This window comes from Rana temporaria, chromosome 9 (assembly GCF_905171775.1).
Source record: "Rana temporaria chromosome 9, aRanTem1.1, whole genome shotgun sequence".
In the NCBI taxonomy this organism is placed as follows: Eukaryota; Metazoa; Chordata; class Amphibia; order Anura; family Ranidae; genus Rana; species Rana temporaria.
In genome coordinates, this window is record NC_053497.1 from 49,689,911 (window position 1) to 49,713,162 (window position 23,252).

At 42.9% G+C, this 23,252-nt stretch overlaps 1 protein-coding gene across 1 annotated transcript in view; it reads right to left on the bottom strand.

The window, feature by feature from the left end:
• The window catches only part of LOC120913459 (WD repeat-containing protein 62-like), an 86,346-nt gene that overhangs the window by 29,915 nt on the left and 33,179 nt on the right, over window positions 1-23,252 (bottom strand). The window contains exons 16-23 of the mRNA XM_040323394.1: window positions 22,774-22,846; window positions 17,887-17,998; window positions 14,802-14,865; window positions 14,132-14,254; window positions 12,732-12,853; window positions 9,552-9,604; window positions 4,572-4,790; window positions 1,157-1,302 (exon numbers count right to left, since the gene is read on the bottom strand). Coding sequence (XP_040179328.1) covers window positions 1,157-1,302; window positions 4,572-4,790; window positions 9,552-9,604; window positions 12,732-12,853; window positions 14,132-14,254; window positions 14,802-14,865; window positions 17,887-17,998; window positions 22,774-22,846 — 912 coding nt within the window. The remainder of the gene's footprint in view (window positions 1-1,156; window positions 1,303-4,571; window positions 4,791-9,551; window positions 9,605-12,731; window positions 12,854-14,131; window positions 14,255-14,801; window positions 14,866-17,886; window positions 17,999-22,773; window positions 22,847-23,252) is intronic.

Genomic DNA, 23,252 nt, shown 5'->3' on the forward strand with positions numbered 1-23,252 from the left:
TCTTGCTGAACTATAAAGTGTTGCAGAATATTTGCTCTGACTAACATGACATATGCATTATGTTGAGATTTACTGTATGTGTTGCATGTGATATCGGTATTTAATGCATATTAGATTGGAGATCTATTGCTTTTTTATTTATTTATATGTTTGTTACAATGCATACTTGTTACATCATATCCTGTCTCAGGGCACCACCCTGTTGGGGGAGGGCCCTGTAACCATTATGTGTATTTAAGCAAGCAATGTGGGGGTGCATCTTTATGCCCCTGTTGAAGGCTTACTGAGCCGAAACACGTCGGGTATTGCCATTGAGCACCCCACATTGCTACCCTTGAACGTGATCACTTTTATCTTTGTCATATTTATGACTTTTACAAATAAACCTTTTGGTTTTAATTGACCTGCACTATTGGAGTTCCTTTTTCCATTTTTATATCATCCATCCTATGGCTTCTTTGGAGCTCTAGCTACGTCCTCTGCCTGCATCTCCTGATCGATGGTCCAAAGATCGTATTCAGAGCCTGTGGCATTGACGCAATACATCATTCAAGCACTGCTGGTTTCTGTTGTCCATTCTATTGGAGTTTCAGTCCTGCACATGATCTAAGTCCGGTTTTTAGTGGTCCCGGCTTCCAAAGACCATAATGTCTGGCTGACTCTTTGCTGTACAGTAGTAGAGTCCAACACCATCTGGTAAGCGTGTTTTACCCATTTCGTACCTTGATGTGATTGTGATCTTCACGGGGTTCTACAGACAACTTGTACACCTGTTGCATCTTAATCACTGGATAGCAGCTCACCTGTTTTCCTGCACCAATCACTCCATTGATGTTCACTCATCTTCAAAATATAGACTTTAATACTCTTTATACTTTTTTTGTATTATATTGAGCACTGTTTGAGCTACTTTCATCCATGCCAATGGTTTACATATATGCTCTTACACAATGAGAGTTGTTACCTTATTTGGTACTATATATTTTTGAGTTTGTTAGCGCTACATTTTCTGTTTATCAAGTTATTTCAATGGTTCCTCTGTGTTGAAAAGGTTGAGCAAGGCAACCAAGCTGTTGTGTTCAGCTGGGATCTCATAGCAGAATTAGTATGTGTCTGATAATTGCATCCTGTAAGTACAGTGTTCACATTCCCTTACCTTTCCTCCTGCTGGGAGGTCTGCTGAGATGAAGGGTAGTATATACCATTCAAATCATTGGGACGAGCATCTATTTCTTCTAGAGCGGCAGACATATCCATGATAAATGTTGTATTGCTATGGTCCTCATTTTTTTCCTCGGATTGCTGAGAGACAAAAGTATTTACATTTTTCAATAACTTTAAAAATTTGTCTTAGATTTCTGTAGCAGAGTACCCATATTTTCCATAAGCACCCATGCTCCCCTGAGTATATCCACCCATACAGATTGAGCCAGAGAAATCTTCTATATAAACTAGGGCCTAATCGATTAATCGACAACTAATCGATTAATTTTCATAATCGATTACAATTTTTATAATTGAATAATCGGGCAGTAACATAATTGGGTTAAAAAAAAAAAAAAAAATAGCCCTTTATAGTACAAAAAGAGCAAATCGCTACTGTAATTACTTCGTCGCATAGTAAAACAAAAAAATAATGAACCCCTTACAGTAGTGATTTGCTCTTTTTGTACCAATTTTATTTTTTTTAACCCCATTATGTTACTAAACATCTCAGGCCTGGGTCACACCCTCTGTGTTTTTTGCAGAAACACACAGTGCATTTACTGTCCATGTTTTCCTATGGGACACGTTGACATCCATGATTTTTTCAGCTGCTGCGTATTTGGAAAGGGCTAGGCTTTTTCTTTAATGCAAAACAGTGCTATTTTGGTTCAATATACTTCAATGGAGAAGCTGCAGAAAAGCAGGCAACGCATTTTTGCGGCAATTTATGTTTTTTAATCTGCCAAAGAAATTGGGCAAAAAAAAAAAATGTAAAGATGCAAATTGCAGCAAAACATACCTTTTTATAAAAAAAAAAAAAGTTATTAACCAATTAATCGAAACAATAAATCAGCTAACTAATCGATTCTGAAAATAATTGTTAGTTGCAGCCCTAATATAAACTACCAGCAACATTATTTCTACTTGGCATTAATTTACATGCTGCCCAAGTTGCCCATGTATACATTTTGCGGCATAAAAGAAAAAAATGTAAAAAGTCCCTAAAACACATCATTTTGTGGTTTGTTCTAGAACATTTAAAAGGGTTTCAGTGTTGCAAGTAGAGCCTAATTAAAATGCCGCTACCCCCCCCCCCTTCCAGAACCCTCACCATATGTGCAAAAACTGCTCACCCTAGTAACTGCCATGGACATCTTCTCCCATTGTTGGTGGGCAGTAGGTGCCCTGGGTGAGAGCATTTAATGACAATGGGCAGAGCTTAAAGGGGTTGTAAAGGAATTTTTTTTTTTTTTCATAATAAGCATCCTTTTACCTGCAGACATTCCTCTTTTCACTTTCTCATTGTTCGTTTTTGCTCAGAAGTTGCTCTATTTCTTCTCTGTTCACTTCCTGCTTGTCTGATTTTACTGACCACCGTGAAGGGAGGCTTTATTGCGGTGGTCAGTAACGTGCTCGCCCCCTCCTGGGAACTACATCTGTGCGGCAGGACGCTCTCTACGTGTTAGAGACTTCAAGGAGGTGTGAATTGCTGGGCGTGCCGCAATGCATACTGGGAAATGTAGTTCTTACATGAACGAGCGATGCAAACCAGGAAGTGAATGAGAGAACACAAACTAGAATGCCAGAGGTGATATAGATGAAGGAATTTAAAGCGGGGGTTCACCCTAAAAAAAATTCTAACATTACAATGGGCTGACCTGTGACACGGACATTATGCTGGTCGTTTTTTTTTTTTTTCGTACATACCGTTTTATCTGTATTTTCTCCCCATATTTCCCACGGGAGTGGGCGTTCCTATTCACAGGGTAAGTGATTGACGTTCTTCCGACCAGCGCATACAGCGCGTCACGAGTTGCCGAAAGAAGTCTATACCGCGCCTGCGCAACGAAGTTCGGCTTCTTTCGGCAACTCGTGACGCTCTGTATGCGCCGGTCGGAAGAACGTCAATCACTTACCCTGTGAATAGGAACGCCGACTCCCGCGGGGAATCCGGGGAGAAAATACAGATAAAACAGTAGAAAAAAAAAAAGGCAGCATAATGTCCGTGTCACAGGTCAGCTCATTGTAATGTTAGAATTTTTTTTTTAGGGTGAACCCCCGCTTTAATAGGTATTTACTCATTTTGTTAACAGAATCATTACACTATTCTGTCTGTCTACCTTCCAGACATTAATTTTAGGCAAAAAAATGTTTTCCTTTACAACTCCTTTAATCTCAAAGTCTGGGCCCAAGATCCAAGTAGGGTTTACAGGGATCAATTTGAAAACCTGCAAAAAGATAATTGCAGGTACAACACGACACCCACATTTCCACACTGTTTTAGGCCTATTTTAACTTTGATGACGTGGCTCTCAAAAATAGTGGAGCTGTGTCCGCACTGCACAGGCCAACTGATTTTGGTCTAGGAGTTCAGAGAGCCAAGATCTAGTCACCTAATACTTTGATCCTCCCAGTGCAAGACAGGTCCTGCGGTCTTGGAAAGTGGACTGTTTCACAACGACATAATCACGCCCATAGAATGGCTCCGGACATGAAGACGTTAGGAACAGTCCACCACTGGACATAGAGGAGCACAGTTTTTAGGAGGATCGAAGGTTCAAAAGAGTATAGGTGCGGTGTTGACCCCTAGAGAAAAACGAGCAGTTAACACATACAGTGCATCTACCTGCTTTTTCTGAGCTTTTTTTTTTAAACTATTTTTTTTTTTAAGTGTATTTTTGTGCGTGTACTCGAGAGAGGAGCCGGACTGCAGAAGTTGGGAGTAGGCAGGCCTCCCCCAGAGGCAATCTGCCACCTTTCTCCATGCCCCGGGTGGAAATGGCGGGTGTGTGAGGGGGTCCTCCCACACAGCCCGCCCTACCTGCTCTGCTTTGAAGCCCAACGGGGTAGAGGGACTCCCTATAAGGGAGTGAGAGGATCTAGCTCGCTCAACCAGCCCCGTTAGTCCTTCGCCTCTCTTTTTTAGAGACCGCGTGGTCAAAGTGCGTGCATGTTAACCCAATTTCGAGTGCGTGTAAGTGTGGTGTTTTTTTTGTGGGAGGGGGGTGGGCGTACTAAGCGCAGGCTTACCTCGCATAGCGCACCCACCGGGAGCCGGGCTGAGACCACCAAACTCAATTCACATGTAGCCGAGACCGGCTTTAGTTGGGCTTGAATGGATGTAAATTCAAAGCCCCCAAGTCAGCCTCTATTCCACTAGCCAGTGACAGCACTCAACTACCAATAAAGACACTCCAAACCCTAACCAGAATACAGTCAAAAAGAGCTTGAAAGGAAGCCTGTCACAGTCCCTATGTTTCAGCACGGTTTAAAAAGGATTTGGGACAACAGAAGATTGCTATTTAAAAAAGACAATTAGACTTCGCTTCTCTAGACAAAAGGCCTAGTTTACTGGTGCCACTCACCTCCAGCATGTGCTGGAAACTTCTTGGCTCCACACATTCCATGTCTACTGTGTCTTCCAGAAAGGAATTCTCCGATTGGCACGGGGTACCGCAGTAACTCAAATCATTACAGTGCAGGTATTTCCGAAGGACATCTGAATTGTCACTCTGAGCCCAGCGCCCTTGAGGCTTGTAGTGATTTTGTGAAAGGACGATCAATGGTTCATTTGCTTCTCCCTGCTGTAATACAAAAAATGATAAACAACTGTAGTGAAACAAGTAGTGCTTACATCCAATGTATGCGTTTTAATGACACAGCAAGGCCCATTTTCAGGCAGATAGTTTTCAAGCAGAACTCCAGGAGAGATATATATATATATAAGAAATAAAAAAATTGTAACAGAGTGTCTGTCTCACGCTGCATTCTCATTAACCACTTAACCACTTAAGCCCCGGACCAATATGCTGCCTAAAGACCCAAGCGGTTTTTACAGTTCGGGACTGCCTCGCTTTAACAGACAATTGCGCGGTCGTGCGACGTGGCTCCCAAACAAAATTGGCGTCTTTTTTTCCCCACAAATAGAGCTTTCTTTTGATGGTATTTGATGACCTCTGCGTTTTTTATTTTTTGCGCTATAAACAAAAATAGAGCGACAATTTTGAAAAAAATGCAATATTTTTTACTTTTTGCTATAATAAATATCCCCCAAAAACATATATAAAATATTTTTTTTCCCTCAGTTTAGGCCGATACGTATTCTTCTACCTATTTTTGGTAAAAAAAAAAAAAAATCGCAATAATCGTTTATCGGTTGGTTTGCGCAAAATTTATAGCGTTTACAAAATAGGGGATAGTTTTATTGCATTTTTATTTATTTGTATTTTTTTACTACTAATGGCGGCGATCAGTGATTTTTTTCGTGACTGCGACATTATGGCGGACACTTCGGGCAATTTTTACACATTTTTGGGACCATTGTCATTTTCACAGCAAAAACTGCATTTAAAATGCATTCTTTATTGTGGAAATGACAGTTGCAGTTTGGGAGTTAAACACAGGGGGCGCTGTAACATTTAGTGTTCACTTAGTGTGTGTTTACTACTGTAGGGGGGTGTGGCTGTAGGACTGACATCATCGATCGAGTCTCCCCTATAAAAGGGATCACTCGATCGATGCGCCGCCATAGTGAAGCACGGGGAAGTCGTGTTTACTCTCCCCGTTCTTCAGCTCCGGGGAGCGATCGCGACGGAGCGGCTATAAACAAATAGCCGCGCCGTCGTCCCGGATCGCTCCCCGAGGCTTACCGACCGCCGCATGTAGCGGGGGGGTCCCGATCGGACCCCCCACCCACGTCAAGCAGAGCACGTACAGGTACGTTGATGTGCCTGTCCGTGCCATTCTGCTGACGTATATCTACATGAGGAGGTCGGCAAGTGGTTAAGGACCGCCTCCCGCAGATATACGTCGGCAGAATGGCACGGCTGGGCTCGAAGCTCCGTGACCGCGGACCTGATCGTCATCGCCGCCAGGGTCCCACAATCGGTCCCCGGAGCTGATGCATTAAGGTGAAAAAAGACAAACCTTTACAACCCCTTTAGGCTTTTTATATGCAATAGGTAATCATTATTGCTATTGGGCAGTAACTAGTATCAGGGTTCACCCAGGGGGTTTCTTTTAAAGACAGCCATAGATATATATGTTACCACATTCTTACATTTCGTAGATCTTTGTATGGACACTTTGTTCCTTCTATGACCTACCAATATCCTTTTAAATGGCGGCCCATTGACCCGGATAGGTTTTCATACTGACCCAATAGCAGCTTTTGGAGTATTTTCAGTTGACTCATTTTTTTTATGTTACATGAAGATGCTTAATTGATGACATCTGTTTTTTGTCACTATTGCATTTTTGTTATATGTTTTTTTTTCTATACATTGCAGTAAAGACGCTGTACAGACAGCTATAAATCTCCTGAAGAAGCTATACATTCTAGCGAAATATGTCGAGAACAATGTTTATGTACAGTAGATACATCCATAAATACGTAAATTTGAGATTGTCATCTTTTTAACCGGATGTATGAAATAAAAAAAATGAATTACTTTTACCATACTCAACATAGTTTTTTATTTTCGGCACCTTAAAAGTCATCTCATTCCTGTTCTTACATTTTTCTAATAATTTGGAGCCTGGTTCCACCTATCCTTGGCCGATTCAAATATACCTCTTTCATCTTCAGGTTATAGTTCCACCTAGAGTATGATTGGACACTGGGCAACAAAACAAACTTTGTGGGCGAAATTAGAGAGGAATGTCTAATGCAGGGATATGCAATTAGCGGACCTCCAGCTGTTGCAGAACTACAAATCCCATGAGGCATAGCAAGACTCTGAGAGCCACAAGCATGACTCCCAGAGACAGAGGCATGATGGGACTTGTAGTAATTGCATATGCCTGGTCTAATGGGTTTAAACAGCAGCTTCTGAAGTGCAAAAGAACCAGATTCAGATCCCATGGAGTCACAGAGGAATGGACAAGGATATCACATGGTAGACCTCCTGAACAAAGGTCATAGTTAAAGAGCGAGAGGCCTCTTACCCTCAGATTATGGCCCAGAAGAGACTGAGAGACTTGGGGACAAGCTGGCATTGAGATAATGTAATACTACATCCCTTCTCTCCCCCCCCCCCCTTGTTATTGTGTTGGTTCATGGCACATAGACAATGGTCTGTACTGGAGACATCTCTCCGCAGGGGATGTGTATTGAGGGGCTGCCAGCTTACCATAATCCCTTTATGTTTAACTGTAGTCTGTTTCAGTGTACAAGTGTTCAGTTCCCATTGGATCTTCCTTGTCCCCTACCCCCTCCCCTCTATGGCAAGGCTAAGGGGAGTGTCCCTAACTATGTGTAAAATTGTACGTCTGTAATTTTTAACCCTCAACACCTGTGTGGACTGTCTCGTAATTGAGGAGTTAAGGGCTGGGTTTGGCGAATCTGCAGGCGCGTTTGAAGGACAGGAGACACAGGTCTGGCGGAGGTGCCCACCTTGGGTATCCGAGATCCGTCACAGGGACCATTCACATTTATACAGCGATCTGTACTATAAAAATGCATTGATTACTGTATAAATGTGACTGGCAGTGAAGGGGTTAACACTAGGGAGCTAAATGTGTATCCTAGGGAGTGATTCTAACTGTAGGGGGTGGGGATTTACAAGGAGAGGAGACCGATAAGTGTTCCTCTGTACTGGGAACACAGGATGTGGATCTGTGCTTTTACACACACACACAGATCCACGTCTTTGGCGGTGTCTCCGGCAATCGCGGGTGCCCATACATCGCAGCTGCCGGGCACGCGCACCGTGTCCTGGGCGGCGCGCCGAGCACGCGCCCCTAGATGGCAAGGATCCCAGGGCGTCATGACGCCCACCCAGGATGGGAGATCCCTCATGCGAACGTCATAGGACTATAGCTGGGATGGGCAGTGTTTTGCCTTTCATTTCCATTTTAACTACTTGCTTACTGGGCACATAAACCCCCTTCATTCCCAGGCGAAATTTCAGCTTCTGGCACTGCGTCGCTTTAACTGACATTTGCGCGGTCGTGCGACGTGGCTCCCAAACAAAATTGACGTCCTTTTTTCCCCACAAATAGCGCTTTATTTTGGTGGTATTTGATCACCTCTGTGGTTTTTATTTTTTGTGCTATAAACAAAAAAAGAGCGACAATTTTAAAATATATATATATATATATATATATATATATATATATATATATATATATATATATATATATATATATATATATATATATATATATATATATATATATATATATATATATATATTTTTTTTTTTTTACTTGTTGCTATAATAAATATCCCATTTAAAAAAAAAAAAAAAATTTTTTCTCAGTTAAGGCCGATACGTATTTTGACGTATTTTTGTAAAAAAAAAAAAAAAAAAAAAAAAAAAAAAAAAAGCAATAAGCGACTGGTTTGCGCAAAAGTTATAGCGCCTACAAAATAGGGGACAGAATTATGATTTTTTTTTTATTATTTTTTTTTTTTAATAGTAATGGCGGCGATCTGCGATTTTTATTGGGACTGCGATATTGCGACGGACGTATCGGACACTTTTGACACAAATTTGGCGCCATTCACATTTATACAGCGATCAGTGCTATAAAAATGCACTAATTACTGTATAAATGTGACTGGCAGTGAAGGGGTTAACACTGGGGGGTGAGGAAGGGGTTAAATGTGTATCCTAGGTGTGTTCTAACTGTGTGGGGGGAGGGGGGTGACTGATGCTGTGTCCCTATGTACAAGGGACACAGATCGGTCTCCTCTCCTCTGACAGCACGTGGAGCTCTGTGTTTACACACAGAGCTCCACGTCCCTGCTGACTTACCGACGATCGCGTGTACCCGGCGGACATCGCGGGCGCCAGGTACACGCTTCGGCTTCCCAGCGATGCGCCGGGACAGTGTTTACCCGCTGCGCGCCCCCCAGAGGCGCGCGCGGGTAATGCTTTTAAATGACGTCCAAAGACGTCCAGTTGGCACTTGAGAGCCGCGCTGTTGACGTCTTTTGTCAATAGCGCGGGTCTCAAGTGGTTAAACTGAATAGGTTATTTTACAAGGTGAGCGTTTACAAAGTCTTACAATCTTAAATAAAGGAAAAAAATATTCTAGACAGGTTACAAAGATTGTTAATATTAACAAACTAAGCATGCCGGTAGAAGAGGTTATTCTGAGTTGGTCTATAGTTTATTTTTTTAAATGGCAGTAACCAATCCTGTTATAGGTAGCAGTAAAACTTCCTGTGTGCCTCAATGAAGAAATAAAAGTTGATGTATTGAGTACAGAATTGCACTGTGTTTATGTGTTGGTTGTTCAGTTTTAATTGAGCTTAGGTGTTTCTATTAATATACAAAGCCCACATGAGGGGCATTATCATACAGGAATATAAATACAAAATAATCATTTGGTCTTACCAGTTTCTTGGCCCAGAGAGGCATCCTGCCATTAGTCTGCAGGCATGGTAGATCTAAAGAAAAAAAGAAAATATAAAATATGAACAATAAACACATAAGTGAAGGAGATGCCAGTGAAACACTTACATTATGGTGTCACTGCCCAATCATGTATCATATACAGGACCTAATATTAAACTAGCCCTCCTTGTCCAGTTAACTAAAAACCTAATGCAACACGTTAGTCTGTTACATGCAGTTAAGCTGATTATTCCAGGATATTGGAACACAAACAAAACACGGATTTTAACAAACTTTGTTGCAGATTCCTACTTTTTGTCATTCTGAAGAAATAGCTGTGGCTGTGTCATGTGCAAAGTGAACGTGAATGCGGGTGACTTTTTCATTAAAGAGGAGTTCCACCCAAAAATGGAACTTCCTCTTATCCCACTCCTCTCCCCCTTACATGCCACATTTGGCATGTAATTTTTTTTTGGGGGGGGGGGAGTGGGGGCTTCAGGAGAAGGGGACTTCCTGTCCCACTTCCTCCTTCCGCCGAGGGGCTGCAAAGGCGATACGTCATATCGCCTTTTGCCAGCCCCTCCCTGTAGGCGATCGCCTGGGACACATGACAGGTCCCAGGCAATCGCCTGTCCAATCAAACAGCGCGTCGCCGCTGTTTGATTGTGATTCAAAAACGGTGTCACATATGCATGATTTAAATTTAATTTATATTTATATATTTTCACAGATTGTTTGTATTTAGGTTACTCATATTTAAGATTGGGCACATTGTGGCCCTGATATATATATTCCACTTATGGTTGAGGGTGTATTATATTAAGTCACAGCTCACATTTCCAGAGACTAAACCCTCTGGATAATTAGATCAGCGCAGTAAAAATTTTTCCTATGCACTATTAACCCCTACCAAGGGCACACAGTACTGCAGCAGATCACGGTTTATATTCATATTCATTTTATTTTCTTTTGCGCCGGTGACACTCACAACCAAAATCTGACTTGTGTCTCAGAGCAGTCTGGGAAATTCAGTGAGCCAATCACACAAGCAGGAAATTACATTTCTGGGGGACATTCTGTACTCTCCAGTTTGCCATATTGATTTGCATTTTACAGAAAATTAGTATTGCAGATTGAAAAATACATATGTCATTTTTAAGAACTTTATATTACACTTTAAACCATAAAACCATATAAAAACTGAAAAAAGTAAAAAAGGAGAGAAAACACAACTACCCAAGTGTAACATTTATTTTTCATTTCACCAATACGTTTTAACCACTTAAAGGACCGCCTCCTGCACATATACGTCGGCAGAATGGCACGGCTGGGCACATGCACGTGCAGTGCTATTGTTCAGCCGTGGGTCGTGTCCGCGGTGTGCACCCGCGACCCGGTCCGAAGCTCCGTGACCACGGGACCCGATCGCCGCTGGAGTCCCGCGATCGGTCCCCGGAGCTGAAGAACGGGGACAGCTGTGTGTAAACCCAGCTTCCCGGTTCTTCACTGTGGCTCCGTCATCGATCGTGTGATCCCTTTTATAGGGGGACACAATCGATGACGTCACACCTACAGCCACACCCCCCCCCCCCTACAGTTGTAAACACACTTCAGGTCACACATAACCCCTACAGCGCCCCCTGTGGTTAACTCCCAAACTGCAATTGTCATTTTCACAATAAACAATGCATTTTAAATGCATTTTTTGCTGTGAAAAGGACAATGGTCCCAAAAATTTGTCAAAATTGTCTGAAGTGTCCGCCATAATGTCGCAGTCATGAAAAAAAAAAAAACGCTGATCGCCGCCATTAGTAGTAAAAAAAAAAAAAAAAAATTAATAAAAATGCAATAAAACTATCCCCTATTTTGTAAACACTATAAATTTTGCGCAAACCAACCGATAAATGCTTACTGCGATTTTTTTTTATACCAAAAATAGATAGAAGAATACGTATCGGCCTAAACTGAGGAAGAAAAAAAATGTTTTATATATTTTTGGGGGATATTTATTATAGCAAAAAGTAAAAAATATTGCATTTTTTTTCAAAATTGTCGCTCTATTTTTGTTTATAGCGCAAAAAATAAAAAAACGCAGAGGTGATCAAATACCACCAAAAGAAAGCTCTATTTGTGGGGGAAAAAAAAGGACGCCAATTTTGTTTAGGAGCCACGTCCCACGACCGCGCAATTGTCAGTTAAAGCGAAGCAGTGCCGAATCGCAAAAAGGGGCAAGGACCTTTAGCTGCGGTCCGGGTCTTAAGTGGTTAATAAATGTGCACTCACATTTACAAGCACATCAATAAATCTCCAGCAGGTGGCAACTTTCCAGGGCGTCAATGGTTTTTCACGGTACAAAAGAGGGGCGAGCAGAAGCAGCAGACTGACTCTGTATTTCACATTAATAAGAACCACTGTAGACAGCAGGGGAGTGTTGCAGGCCCAAGATGATGTCATGTGTGATGCTGATAGGCGTGGTTATGCATTTCAAGGTTGTTTGACACCCCAAAATGCATAATCACACATGACATCATCATGGCTATTTTGTGGGCTTCAACGCTTTCCTGCAGTCCACAGTGGTCCTCATACATGCAATATACACTCCTTCTGCTGCTTGCCCCTTTCTTTTGTACCCCTCGGAAACATTGACCACCTGAAAGGTTTTTCCTAGTTTTGGATATTGTGTGGCAGCCGTTACTGGGCAAAATAACAGATTTACTGCATATAAAAAAAGGACAATAAGGGCACTGGGGGCATTTACTTAGCTTCCCTTCACTACTGCTGGATAAGAGACAAGTAACATCCCCTGTCCCTTCATTATGCAGCACATGGTAGCTGGGCAGCTTATTGTCTGACCAGAATGTCGTGACATGAGAGGAGAGAGGGCGCCCTGCAAGTCCAAACATACACAGAAATCTTGAGCAGAGGGGGAAGGCAGATTTTTTTGTGTACCCAGGGTTGCTGCCTATGTACCACCACCCCCTTCCCTTTAGAATGCAAACTCTACGAGCAGGGCCCTTCTGTATTCAACTGTACTGTAATCGTGCTGTCCCCCCTCTAGATTGTAAAGCGATGCGTTAACTATACAAATCGTAAATAATATTATTAATAATAATATTATTATTATTTCCCCCATGCTTCATACTTGGTATATGCAATCTACTGTTGAGGTGCAGCACCTACCTGTGTCAAAGCAATCTTTAGAAGGGGTGTCCTCTGATGGCTCATCAGTATTCCCACTTTTATCCAAGAACAAGTCATCCTGAGAGCTCTCATTCAAAAAGTCCAACAAGAACGTTTCTCTCCTAGAAAAAAATGCCAATATCTACTGAACATTTTTCATGTACAAGCCTTATGAAAGTTCCCACTGCCAATTATTTTTAAACTCTTTACTTTTGACGAAAGGAAATTATTACATATATTCCCTAGCCATTTTCTTTTTTTTCAAAATATTTTTTCATGAAAAACAAAAAGGAAGAAGACATTCAAGAATATGAGCACTATGTTCATTACAAATGTAGAGCACTTTGAAACAACCACAAATAGCATGTTATCGCTCGTCCCCACCCCCCTTCCTGACCGGTCGGCTGGGCTGCGTGCTCTGATAAAGGTCTGGTATGGATTTTGGGGGGACCCACGCCGTTTATTTGGCGTAGGGGATTCCCCTTGGAATCCATACCAGACCCAAGGGCCTGGTATGCTCTTGGAGGGGAACCCATGCCGTTTTTTTATTTAAAATTTGGCGTGGAGTTCCCCCTCATGATTCATACCAAATACCAGCTCTGTGGGAGGGAGGGGTTTGCCTTAGAGCCGGATCACACTGGGGCGACTTCCTGTAAAGTTGCCTCACTATGAACGGGGATCCGACTTGATTGAAATCAATGGGTGCAAGTCGCCTAGAAGTTGGATTGAAGCAGTACAAGAACCTTTTCTGACATTAAGACGGCTCCCATTCACTTCAATGTAATTTGACATGTCGCGCCTCTTGGGACAACTTCAAGTCGGATCCCAAGTCGCCCCTGTGTGAACCGGTTCCAACTCTAAATAGAGTAATTTATTCACAGGTTTGGTCCAATATTGATCAGTGTATATATTGCAGTTAATGTTTGTGGTTCTTTAGCTATGAATAAGCACTTTTGAAAGTGTGAAACGCATTGGATCCTGTATTCCGTTGTTTGCTGCGGCTTGCATTTTTTTGGGATTATTACCTCTTTTTAATAAAGGCATTGAATTTGAGTGCGGCTGTCCAGAATTTTCTCCTCACCCAATTGCCCGTGCTTAGTCTGCAACTGCTGTTCCTATTCTGAGGAGAGTTACAATTCCAGACACCCTTCCTAGACTGGCATCTCTTTTCCCTTTGCTCCTGGACTTCGCATAATGGTTGTTTTTTTTTTTTTTTCTTGTTTTCAAAATAACAGACTTTTGTATCTCGTTAAGGCGATATGTCATTCCATGCTGTGCTGCATGACTAGGCAGCAAGGAGGCCAGAGCTTTTTGGTCCATTTACAATTTTGCATGAGGTAAAAAAAAAAAAAAAAAAACACAACACCACACACACACACACACTGAATATGGCTACTTACCGAATGTTACCCGGACTTTGGTCATTCATCACAGCAGTGGTTTTCCCTACCACAGAATTCTCATCTATGTGTTGCCTCATACATGTAGTCATGTTGGGATCCAGCCGCCAAATGAACACACAGCTGCAGGAAACACAAGATGTCAAACAGGGTTTGTCAAGTGGCTAGTACTGTGGTCTGCGGTCCTAAATAGAAGTCACTGGATGACCTCTCAGACTCATCATTTATAGTTATGACCAAGTACATCAAGTTCAAAAACACATCTGGTTATGTTGCCTGTATGCTGAAGTTGTAAATAAAAGATTTATTTTGCACACCGGAGGTTCTGCTGCTTTCTGCGATTTCCAATCAATGCAGAGCAAAGAGGACTGTACTGCCTGAGAATTTGGTGAAACGATTAGTAGAGCTAGTGTCCACACTGGAAGATTTCCCCCCTATTACTTTACTGGGGACAACTCAAAAATTTGGAAAACTTTTAAACTTTTTTGATAATAGTAAATGGGGCAAATAAAAATAAAACAGGTGTTCTGTGCAGATAGTCCCATGCATGTCTTCTGGGACGCAACTGCACAGACAAAGATGCTTAAAAGATAATCCAGGAATTCTGATATTATAAAAGATAAACCATGTCAAGAAAAAATAAATAAAAACATTTCAGGCTGCAACTAACCTGTCACCAGAAACTGTAATCAGCCTTTTGCAGTCATGTGTGAACTTCATATCTGTAACAATATCTGAAGAAGAAGCATAAATATACAGATTTATTGCACAGAGCGACTACAGAATCCACCAATTCAACACCGACAAGAAAAATGATTTCCTTTACATAATTACTAGGGTTGCACCTATACCGCTTTTTTAAGACAGAGTACAAATACCGATACTCCCTTCAAGGGGTATGAATACTTTTCCAAGGCACTGTATGCACGTCTTAAAAGTTGTAGCAACTTCAAAGTAGTTCATGTACTACTTTGGTCTGACTTTTATGCAGCTTCCAAGGGTTAACATTGAAGTCTATGGCCCTCAAGTTGCATGTTGAATGTTGTATAATACAACAGTTGTCCATTATCACTGGTCAAAGCCAAAGTCGTATCCAATTTGCACCCATTCAAAGTTGCACTCCAAAAACGGCACAACTTTGGAGTTCTACAAGTGTGAATGGAGCCTTAAACTGGTTGCAAAAGCAGAAGGTTTTTTATCTTAATGCATTCTATGAATTAGAGTAAAAAGCCTTCTGAGTGCAGCAGCCCCCCTAATACTTATCGGAGGTCCATCTCTGTCCAGAGATGTCCACGAGTCTCTCAACCATCCAAAATTCTCCTTCCCGAATTAGCTGGAGCACAGCAGCGGTGCATCTGGCTCCCGCTGCTGTCAAAGTCAGCTAGCCAATCAGGTAAGGGCTCCATGTCTGAATGGACACAGGGAGCAGCAAATCATAGTAAGCTGCTTGCGGTGTGGGCACTCAGCCTGAGGGATGGGCCAGGAGCACCATCGCCGAGAAGAGGAGGATCCGGGCTCAGGGCTGTCTTAATGAGAGGGCACACCAGCTGCATGAGGGGCCCCTTTACTTTCCCCAAAGCAGCTGGTCTTTGAGCCCACGCTGCCCCGAAATTTGGGGGCCCATGATGGCACCGAGAGTGATACACAGGGGAGGCAGTCTGCCTCCTACATACTTGATGTCTGTTTACCTGCACTGTCATCATTGTAGGGGCCCCAGAGCATTACATTGCCCAGGGCCCCTTGATGCTATTAAGACGGCCCTGTCCGGGCTGCTCTGTGCAAAACCACTGCACAGGAAAGTATAACATAACATGTTTTTTTTTATTTATTTTTTTAACAGGGGAAAAAAAAACACGAGACAAGACTACAAGGACTTTAAAAGCAGAGCTCCACTCAGAAAGGAGAAGCTCTGTTTGTCTGCCTCACCCCCCACCGGCTTCACTGCCGGTTTCACTTATCCAAGATGGCGGCGCCAGCACCCAAGACCCGATTCAAAAATCGGCTTGGGTGAGGACACTGTGGAATCCCTGCATAGGTAAGTGTCCCAATAGTAAAAGTATCTGTAAGTTATCAGTGTTTGCAGCTGCCAACTTTCATTTTTTGAAGGGGGGCTGGAGCTCTGCTTTAATTTAACTCCACATTTGTGGAAGTTCCAACCCCCACCCTCCTATAATTGCAAGGCAAAAGGTTGCGTTTCTCCCACTTTACTTGTGTAGGACCCTAATGTTTAGGCAGGGTTGCTAGTAAAATTTACCTGCCAAGTACAGCGGCTTCGGCCAATTATTAGGAGATCAACTGATTCACCTCAATTGTGGAATTGCTGCACTTCTTTTCGTCACTAGATGGCCAGGTATCTGGTGACATTAGATAAGACAAGGGCATTGCAAGGACAGATTAGGAATGATGGGGTGTCTCAGCCAATGGGCAGGGATTTTCTTGGGTCTCTTTGCCGGCTTGGAGAGCCCATTTATTTGAGCGAGATCAGGTGATCAGGGTTCTGTGCCACCCGGACAGCTGTCTGGCTGGACATGTGTTGAACTGCCCAGGGCTGCTAGGCCAGAGCCAAAGGCCTACCCTGAGAAGAAAGAGCAGCGCAGAGTTGGGACTGCAGCTTGCAGTCCAACCAAAAGTAACGGTTCTGCCGGAGAACCTGTCACAGTCGGAGATAGAGGGGAAGCTGTGGCCACTAAGGGACCATCCACCTTGTTACCAGGGACCAGGTGAGTAGCTGAAGCAAGTACCAGAGCAGAATTCCCAACAAAAGGGGGAAGTGAAGAATTGAGAAACTTCAGCAGGTGTCAAGCCAGGGACCCAGCCAGTGGAGGCGACGCTTGCAGAGCAGTCTTGTGTGTCAAACTAGGAACCAAGCAGGCCAGCGGGGTGACGCTTGAGTAGTATTTGAGTGCCAAGCTACGGACCCAGCAGGGGATGACGCTTGAGGAACATACTCAGAAGGTTAGAAGAGATCAGGAGATCCAGTGACAGTGGATTAGCAGGTCCAGGTGATAGACTGGGAGCTCAGTTGAGTGAAGGTCTAAGGCTGCATTTACATCTAATCGCGTCGTTTTGTCCCGCGAATTGCGGCGACAAATTGCAGCGTTTTGTACCGCGATTTGCGGCGACAAAACGCCGCGATTTTAACCACCATTAACCCCCAGGTCCACATCTCCTATGCCGAACGCCGAAGCCGCCTGAAAAAAAGGGTCCGGGACTTGTTTTGAGCGTCAGGCGTTCGGCGTGGAGATGTGAACCATCTCCATAGAGGGCAATGGTATTTCTCCCCTCCAGCGTATCGAGCGTCGGGCGTAAATACGCCTAGGTGTGAATGGAGCCTTAAAAGGAGATTGTGGAGGAAGTGAACGAGTTTATTGCAACCTTTGTTAGAAACTGTTTAAGATTGTTGCCATAGGAGACAGCATGTCTACACAGGAGTCTGCTAATTAACATTGCAACTACTAAAGGGTGTCCTGGCCTTAGCCCTCTCTTCCAAAGTTCTGTTTAAGAGAAAATAAATCTCTTTGCATTCAAGAAGTGTCTGGCGCCCATTAATCTACCTTACATTGCACCCACCACTGGAATATTTCACAGTTCGCAACAGATAATAAATGAAGTAGGTGAATCAATATTTAACAAAAATATTGGGAATTATTTGCTCAGGTCTTATAGGCGACATTAAAGATATGACATGATAACGAGAACAAACATCCACTCCACTCCCTCCCCAAAAACATCCAAGTAACAGATAGAAGACTGACCAGAGTGTCCGTACATCATGGCTACACTCTCCCCAGTTTGCATGTCGAACAGAGATATGGTTTTATTGGAACAGCTTGTCGCATAGAATCTTCCAGAGGGATCCATCTGCACCTGTAATTGGAAGAAAAGTGATCAGTATTGATATAGAGATGGCAGCATGTTACTTATTGAAAAGAGCCCACTCACACTTGGGCCGGGCTCACATATGTGCGAATTGGTTGTTTTCACCACATCCAATCTGCATGACATGCGAGTGAGACCAGCTCGAAATGGAGCCTGCCGGTTCACGCATGTCCAAGGCGGCCGCAGTGCAAGTTCCAAAAGGGTTCTGTGCATTTTTGGGTCCGATTCAGGTGCGAAATTCAGGCAAATAATTTGGACCCAAGTCGTACCTGAACCAGTGAACAGAGCCGCACTTATGTAATAAACATGGACAAGGAAAGATCCAAACTTACTCACCGACCAGCCCGCTGACAACAGAATCAACCTATCTAATAGTATGCGTTAAAAGAGGGGTTTAGGGCCCTTTCACACTGAGTGGATCAGTAATGATCCGCTCCGTGTGTCCGCTTTGTTCAGCGGGGATCCTCCGTAAAATCCCAACTGAGCTGGCAGCTGACATGGCGGTCTCCGCACACTGTGCAGGGACCGCCCTGTGTTTCCTCCGCTCTCCCCTATGCGATCCGATCTGGCAGACGGAAGAAAAATAGTATTTCTTCCGTCTGCAAATGCGGATCTTTGCGGAGGCGGACAAATTACAGGTGTCAGCGGATGTTTGTCCGCTGACACCCATAATCACATAGGGACCCATGTATGTCCCGTTTTCATCCGCAAACGGACGGATGAAAATGCGGACATACGGTCCGCTAGTGTGAAAGGGCCCTTGGTCTGCACACATTTGCAAATACATGCGTAAGCCACAGAGCCTTGTCACGGCACCCTGGTAATATTAATATATATTTTTTGTACTAATATTACCAGGGTGCCGTGACGAGGCTCTGTGGCTTACGTATGTATTTGCAAATGTGTGCAGACTAAACCCCTGTTTTAACGCATACTGTTAGATAGGTTGAGTCGGTTGTCAGCGAGCTGGTCAGTAAGTAAAGCTTGGATCTTTCCCTGGATTGATCCTTGGCCTTGTTTATATCATATGTTGCCTTCCAATGCTACTTGCTGCAATGGCCAGTTATAGGTGGGGGTAGTGGACACCTTTGTAATAATATCACCACACATATGTAAACCTGGCCTTAGGCTGCATTCACACCTAGGCGTTTTTACGCCCAACGCCCCACGCTATTGCAGCCTGCAATACGCTGGAGGGGTGATTTAACATTGTCGGCTATGGTTCACATCTCCACGCCGAACGCCTGAAGCTCAAAACAAGTCACGGACCCTTTTTTTCAGGCGGCTTTCGGCATAGCCGACAATGTTAATCACACCTCTGGCGTATTGTAGGCTAAAAAACGCTGCGTTTTGTTGCGGCAAATCGCAGGACAAAACGCCGCAATTTGTCGCGGCAAATCGTGGGACAATACGCCGCGTTCAGGTGTGAATGCAGCCAAAAAGCAGGACTACACTGTATCTGAGCACCACAAACTGAAAAGCCATTTAATTCATTTTATTGTTCAAAGTAAACTCCCCCATCAATCCAATGTCTCCATGCTTTAAGTGATTGTAAAGTCTTGTTTTATTTTCCTATAAAGATAACATGTTATACTTGCCTGCTCTGTGCAGTTGGTTTTGCACAGAGCAGCCCAGATCCTTCTTTTCTCGGGTCCCTCTTCTGTGCTCCTGGCCCCTCCCTCTTGTCGAGTGCCCCCCACAGCAAGCAGCTTGCTATGGGCACACCCAAGCCAAGTCACAGCTCTATGTCCATTAAGACACAGAGCCCCGCCCCCCTCGCTCCTAAATGGGTGACCGACTTTGACAGCAGCAGGGGCCGATTTCACCGCTGCTGTGTCTCAGCCAATGAGGAGGGAAAGTCTCGGACAGCCGAGATACTCGTGGACATTGCTGGACAAAGTTGGGGCTCTGGTAAGTATTAGAGGGGGGGGGCTGCTGCTGCACACAGAAGGCTTTTTATCTTAAAGGGTTGTAACCCCTCGTGTTTTCACCTAAATGCATTCAGGTGAAAAAACACCTTGCAGTGACCGCCCCCCCCCCCCCTGTTTTACTTACCCAAGCCCCAAATGTCCTTCGGCAGGGATGCGCCATCCCAGCTCTTGATTGGATAGATTGATAGCGGCGCAGCCATTGGCTTTCGCTGCCGTCAATCAAATCCAATGACGCGGGTGCTGGGGGCGGGGCCAGGTCATACATTCGGCAGCTATGGACGCCAAATGAATGACTCGGGAGCGTGCCCGCAAGGCAACGCCGGGGATCCCAGAAGAGGATGTTCGGGGCCGCTCTGTGCAAAACAAGCTGCAAACCATGATATGTTTTGTTTTTGTTTTTTTAACAAATGATCCTTTACAATCACTTTAAAGCATAGAATGCATGAAGATAAAAAAAACTGACTTTACAATCAATTTTATTGAGAAATCACTTTGAAAAACACCCCCTAGCATTTCTAGATGCAGCCATCCTGAGTAAGGGCAGATGATTCATGTAGCATTTGCTTCCTGGAATCCATTTGCCCTTAGCTCAGGCATGCAGGCAGTAGGGTGTGCTTCGCCAAGAAAGACCCTCTCCAGATTAAATAAAAAATAAAATGTCCATGAAGACTTCTGGAATGTAGAAGGTCATAAAAATTGTTCAACCTATAGAAGGCCACACATTGCCTGTGTTGCATGGATACAAACTTTAGTGTAATAAGAGTGGATGGCAGAAGAGTTATAGTGAGATGAAGGCTGGAGGACCTCTATCTGGGAAGCACTACAAAAGCCAGCCAAGAATCACATAACCAAAAAAAAAATCTTTATCAGCCACAGCGGCACTTTGAACCCTTTTTCGGCTGTTAGCGGGGGAAGAAAGTGATCCCGCCAGCGCCCAAAAAACAACGGTAAAGCGCCACTAAAAATAGTGTTTTACCACCAAGGCCAGGGGGGCTTTCAGTGTAAAAGCACTCTGTGTGGCTATATAAAAAGGAGCCAATATGAATCTTTAAAAATAGTTAATATGCAAATACAGTGCTACCTATTATAAGTAAGGTACCAAATGTGATATTAAACAGCGCTCAGAATGATACGTGAGAATAAGAATCAACACATATAATATTGGTACAGTGACATAGTGAAAAATAAATAAATAAATAAATAATCCACCCTCTAAGTGAGACAATATATAAGTGTCCAAAAATACGTGCAAAAATTACGTCAAAAAATACCAGGTTGGCAAATATAGTCCATAAACTGCCTAAGTGAACAAAAAATATAGTTCATAGATGGAGAACAGAAGAAAAAATCCTTCCCGATCTTCAATACGTGCTTTCACCACACCACAGTGACTGCGTGCTTCCACCACCCATCAGAAATGCAAACTCACCACAACAAATGGCCTGACACTTTCGTGTTTAGGCACACAGGCTTGTTAACTGACCCCCTCAGTTTAGTTGATGAAACTCCTTTTTATAGAGTGGAGCATTCAGTTAAACAGATGGAAATCCGAAGCAAGAAGAAAACTCCAAGATAACAGCCATATGCAATGAAAAAAGAGAGTACAATAGTGTGATACTGTGACACAACTTTTAATAACACACTACAAATCTCCCAAAGAATGCACTCACAAAGGTAACTCTTGTTAAAAGCAGTGTATAAATCCAAAAAATTACACGGTGTAAAACAAAAATGAAAATATCCTCCAGGTGAACTAGTGGTCACAGCGGACCAACGAATAGCCCAAGTGTTACTCACAGCCCTTATGCAGGTGTACTGGAGCCGCTGCTTAGGTGATTAAGCTGGTGGCAGATTAGACCATTCCACGTTCAAACTTAGCAAGTTAAGGTGTGCGGTTGTGACTTTAGTAATCACTCCCCGACATGTTTCATCGAAATGATTTCTTCATGGGGTTGAAATCATTTCGATGAAACATGTCGGGGAGTGATTACTAAAGAAGGAGTTTCATCAACTAAACTGAGGGGGTCAGTTAAAAAGCCTGTGTGCCTAAACACGAAAGTGTCAGGCCATTTGTTGTGGTGAGTTTGCATTTCTGATGGGTGGTGGAAGCACGCAGTCACTGTGGTGTGGTGAAAGCACGTATTGAAGATCGGGAAGGATTTTTTCTTCTGTTCTCCATCTATGAACTATATTTTTTGTTCACTTAGGCAGTTTATGGACTATATTTGCCAACCTGGTATTTTTTTACGTAATTTTTGCACGTATTTTTGGACACTTATATATTGTCTCACTTAGAGGGTGGATTATTTATTTTTCACTATGTCACTGTACCAATATTATACGTGTTGATTCTTATTCTCACGTATCATTCTGAGCGCTGTTTAATATCACATTTGGTACCTTACTTATAATAGGTAGCACTGTATTTGCATATTAACTATTTTTGATTTTATAATTTTTAAAGCAGCAGCTCTTGTATATTTATTAATTTATTCATTTAGTTTATAAATATCACCATAGTTCACATTCATTCTCCAGCTACGCGCAGTGAGGGTGGCTCAAAATAGACGGCCCTTATCTCCACCCCTTTTTTTCAATATGAATCTTTCACAAGCCTGCATTAGTTTACAGGTTCTGGCATAAGCTGGGTGGTGTCTGGTACATTACATTGTGGACAATAGGGCTATCCAAGAGAAACAACCGCAGCCAACTTGATAGCCAATATTCACCAAAATATACATTTGTACCACGAATGCCGACTGTGGGAGTTGCTCAGTGTTTAGTAAATTTGAGTGCATCTACCATTCAGGACCAACATAAAAGCTGGCTTACCTTTAATAAGGCTCCCGCAGTCTGAGAACTTTTGAGAGTCTTCTCTTGCTTACCACTTAGAACATTGTAGAACCTATAAATGTACAGAATAAACGTGTAATATTCCATGTGCCCCATTCTCTACCAATCAGTACCACTGGCCATACAAAATGGAACCAACTGACAATTGCGTGGTCTTGCGACACTGTACCAAAAAAAAAAAGGGTCTCCCCCCCCACAAACAGAGCTTTCTTTTGGTGGCATTTGATCACAACAATTTCTCCAAAATATATATATATATATATATATATATATATATATATATATATATATATATATATATATATATATATATATATATAAATATATATAAATAATAATAGACTTTTTGCTATAATATAAAAAAAAAAAAAACATTTATTCGTCAGTTTACATTCTACATTTTTTTTTTTAAACCACAAAATTTGTAATAAGTGGCCCAGATTCAAGAAGCACTTGCG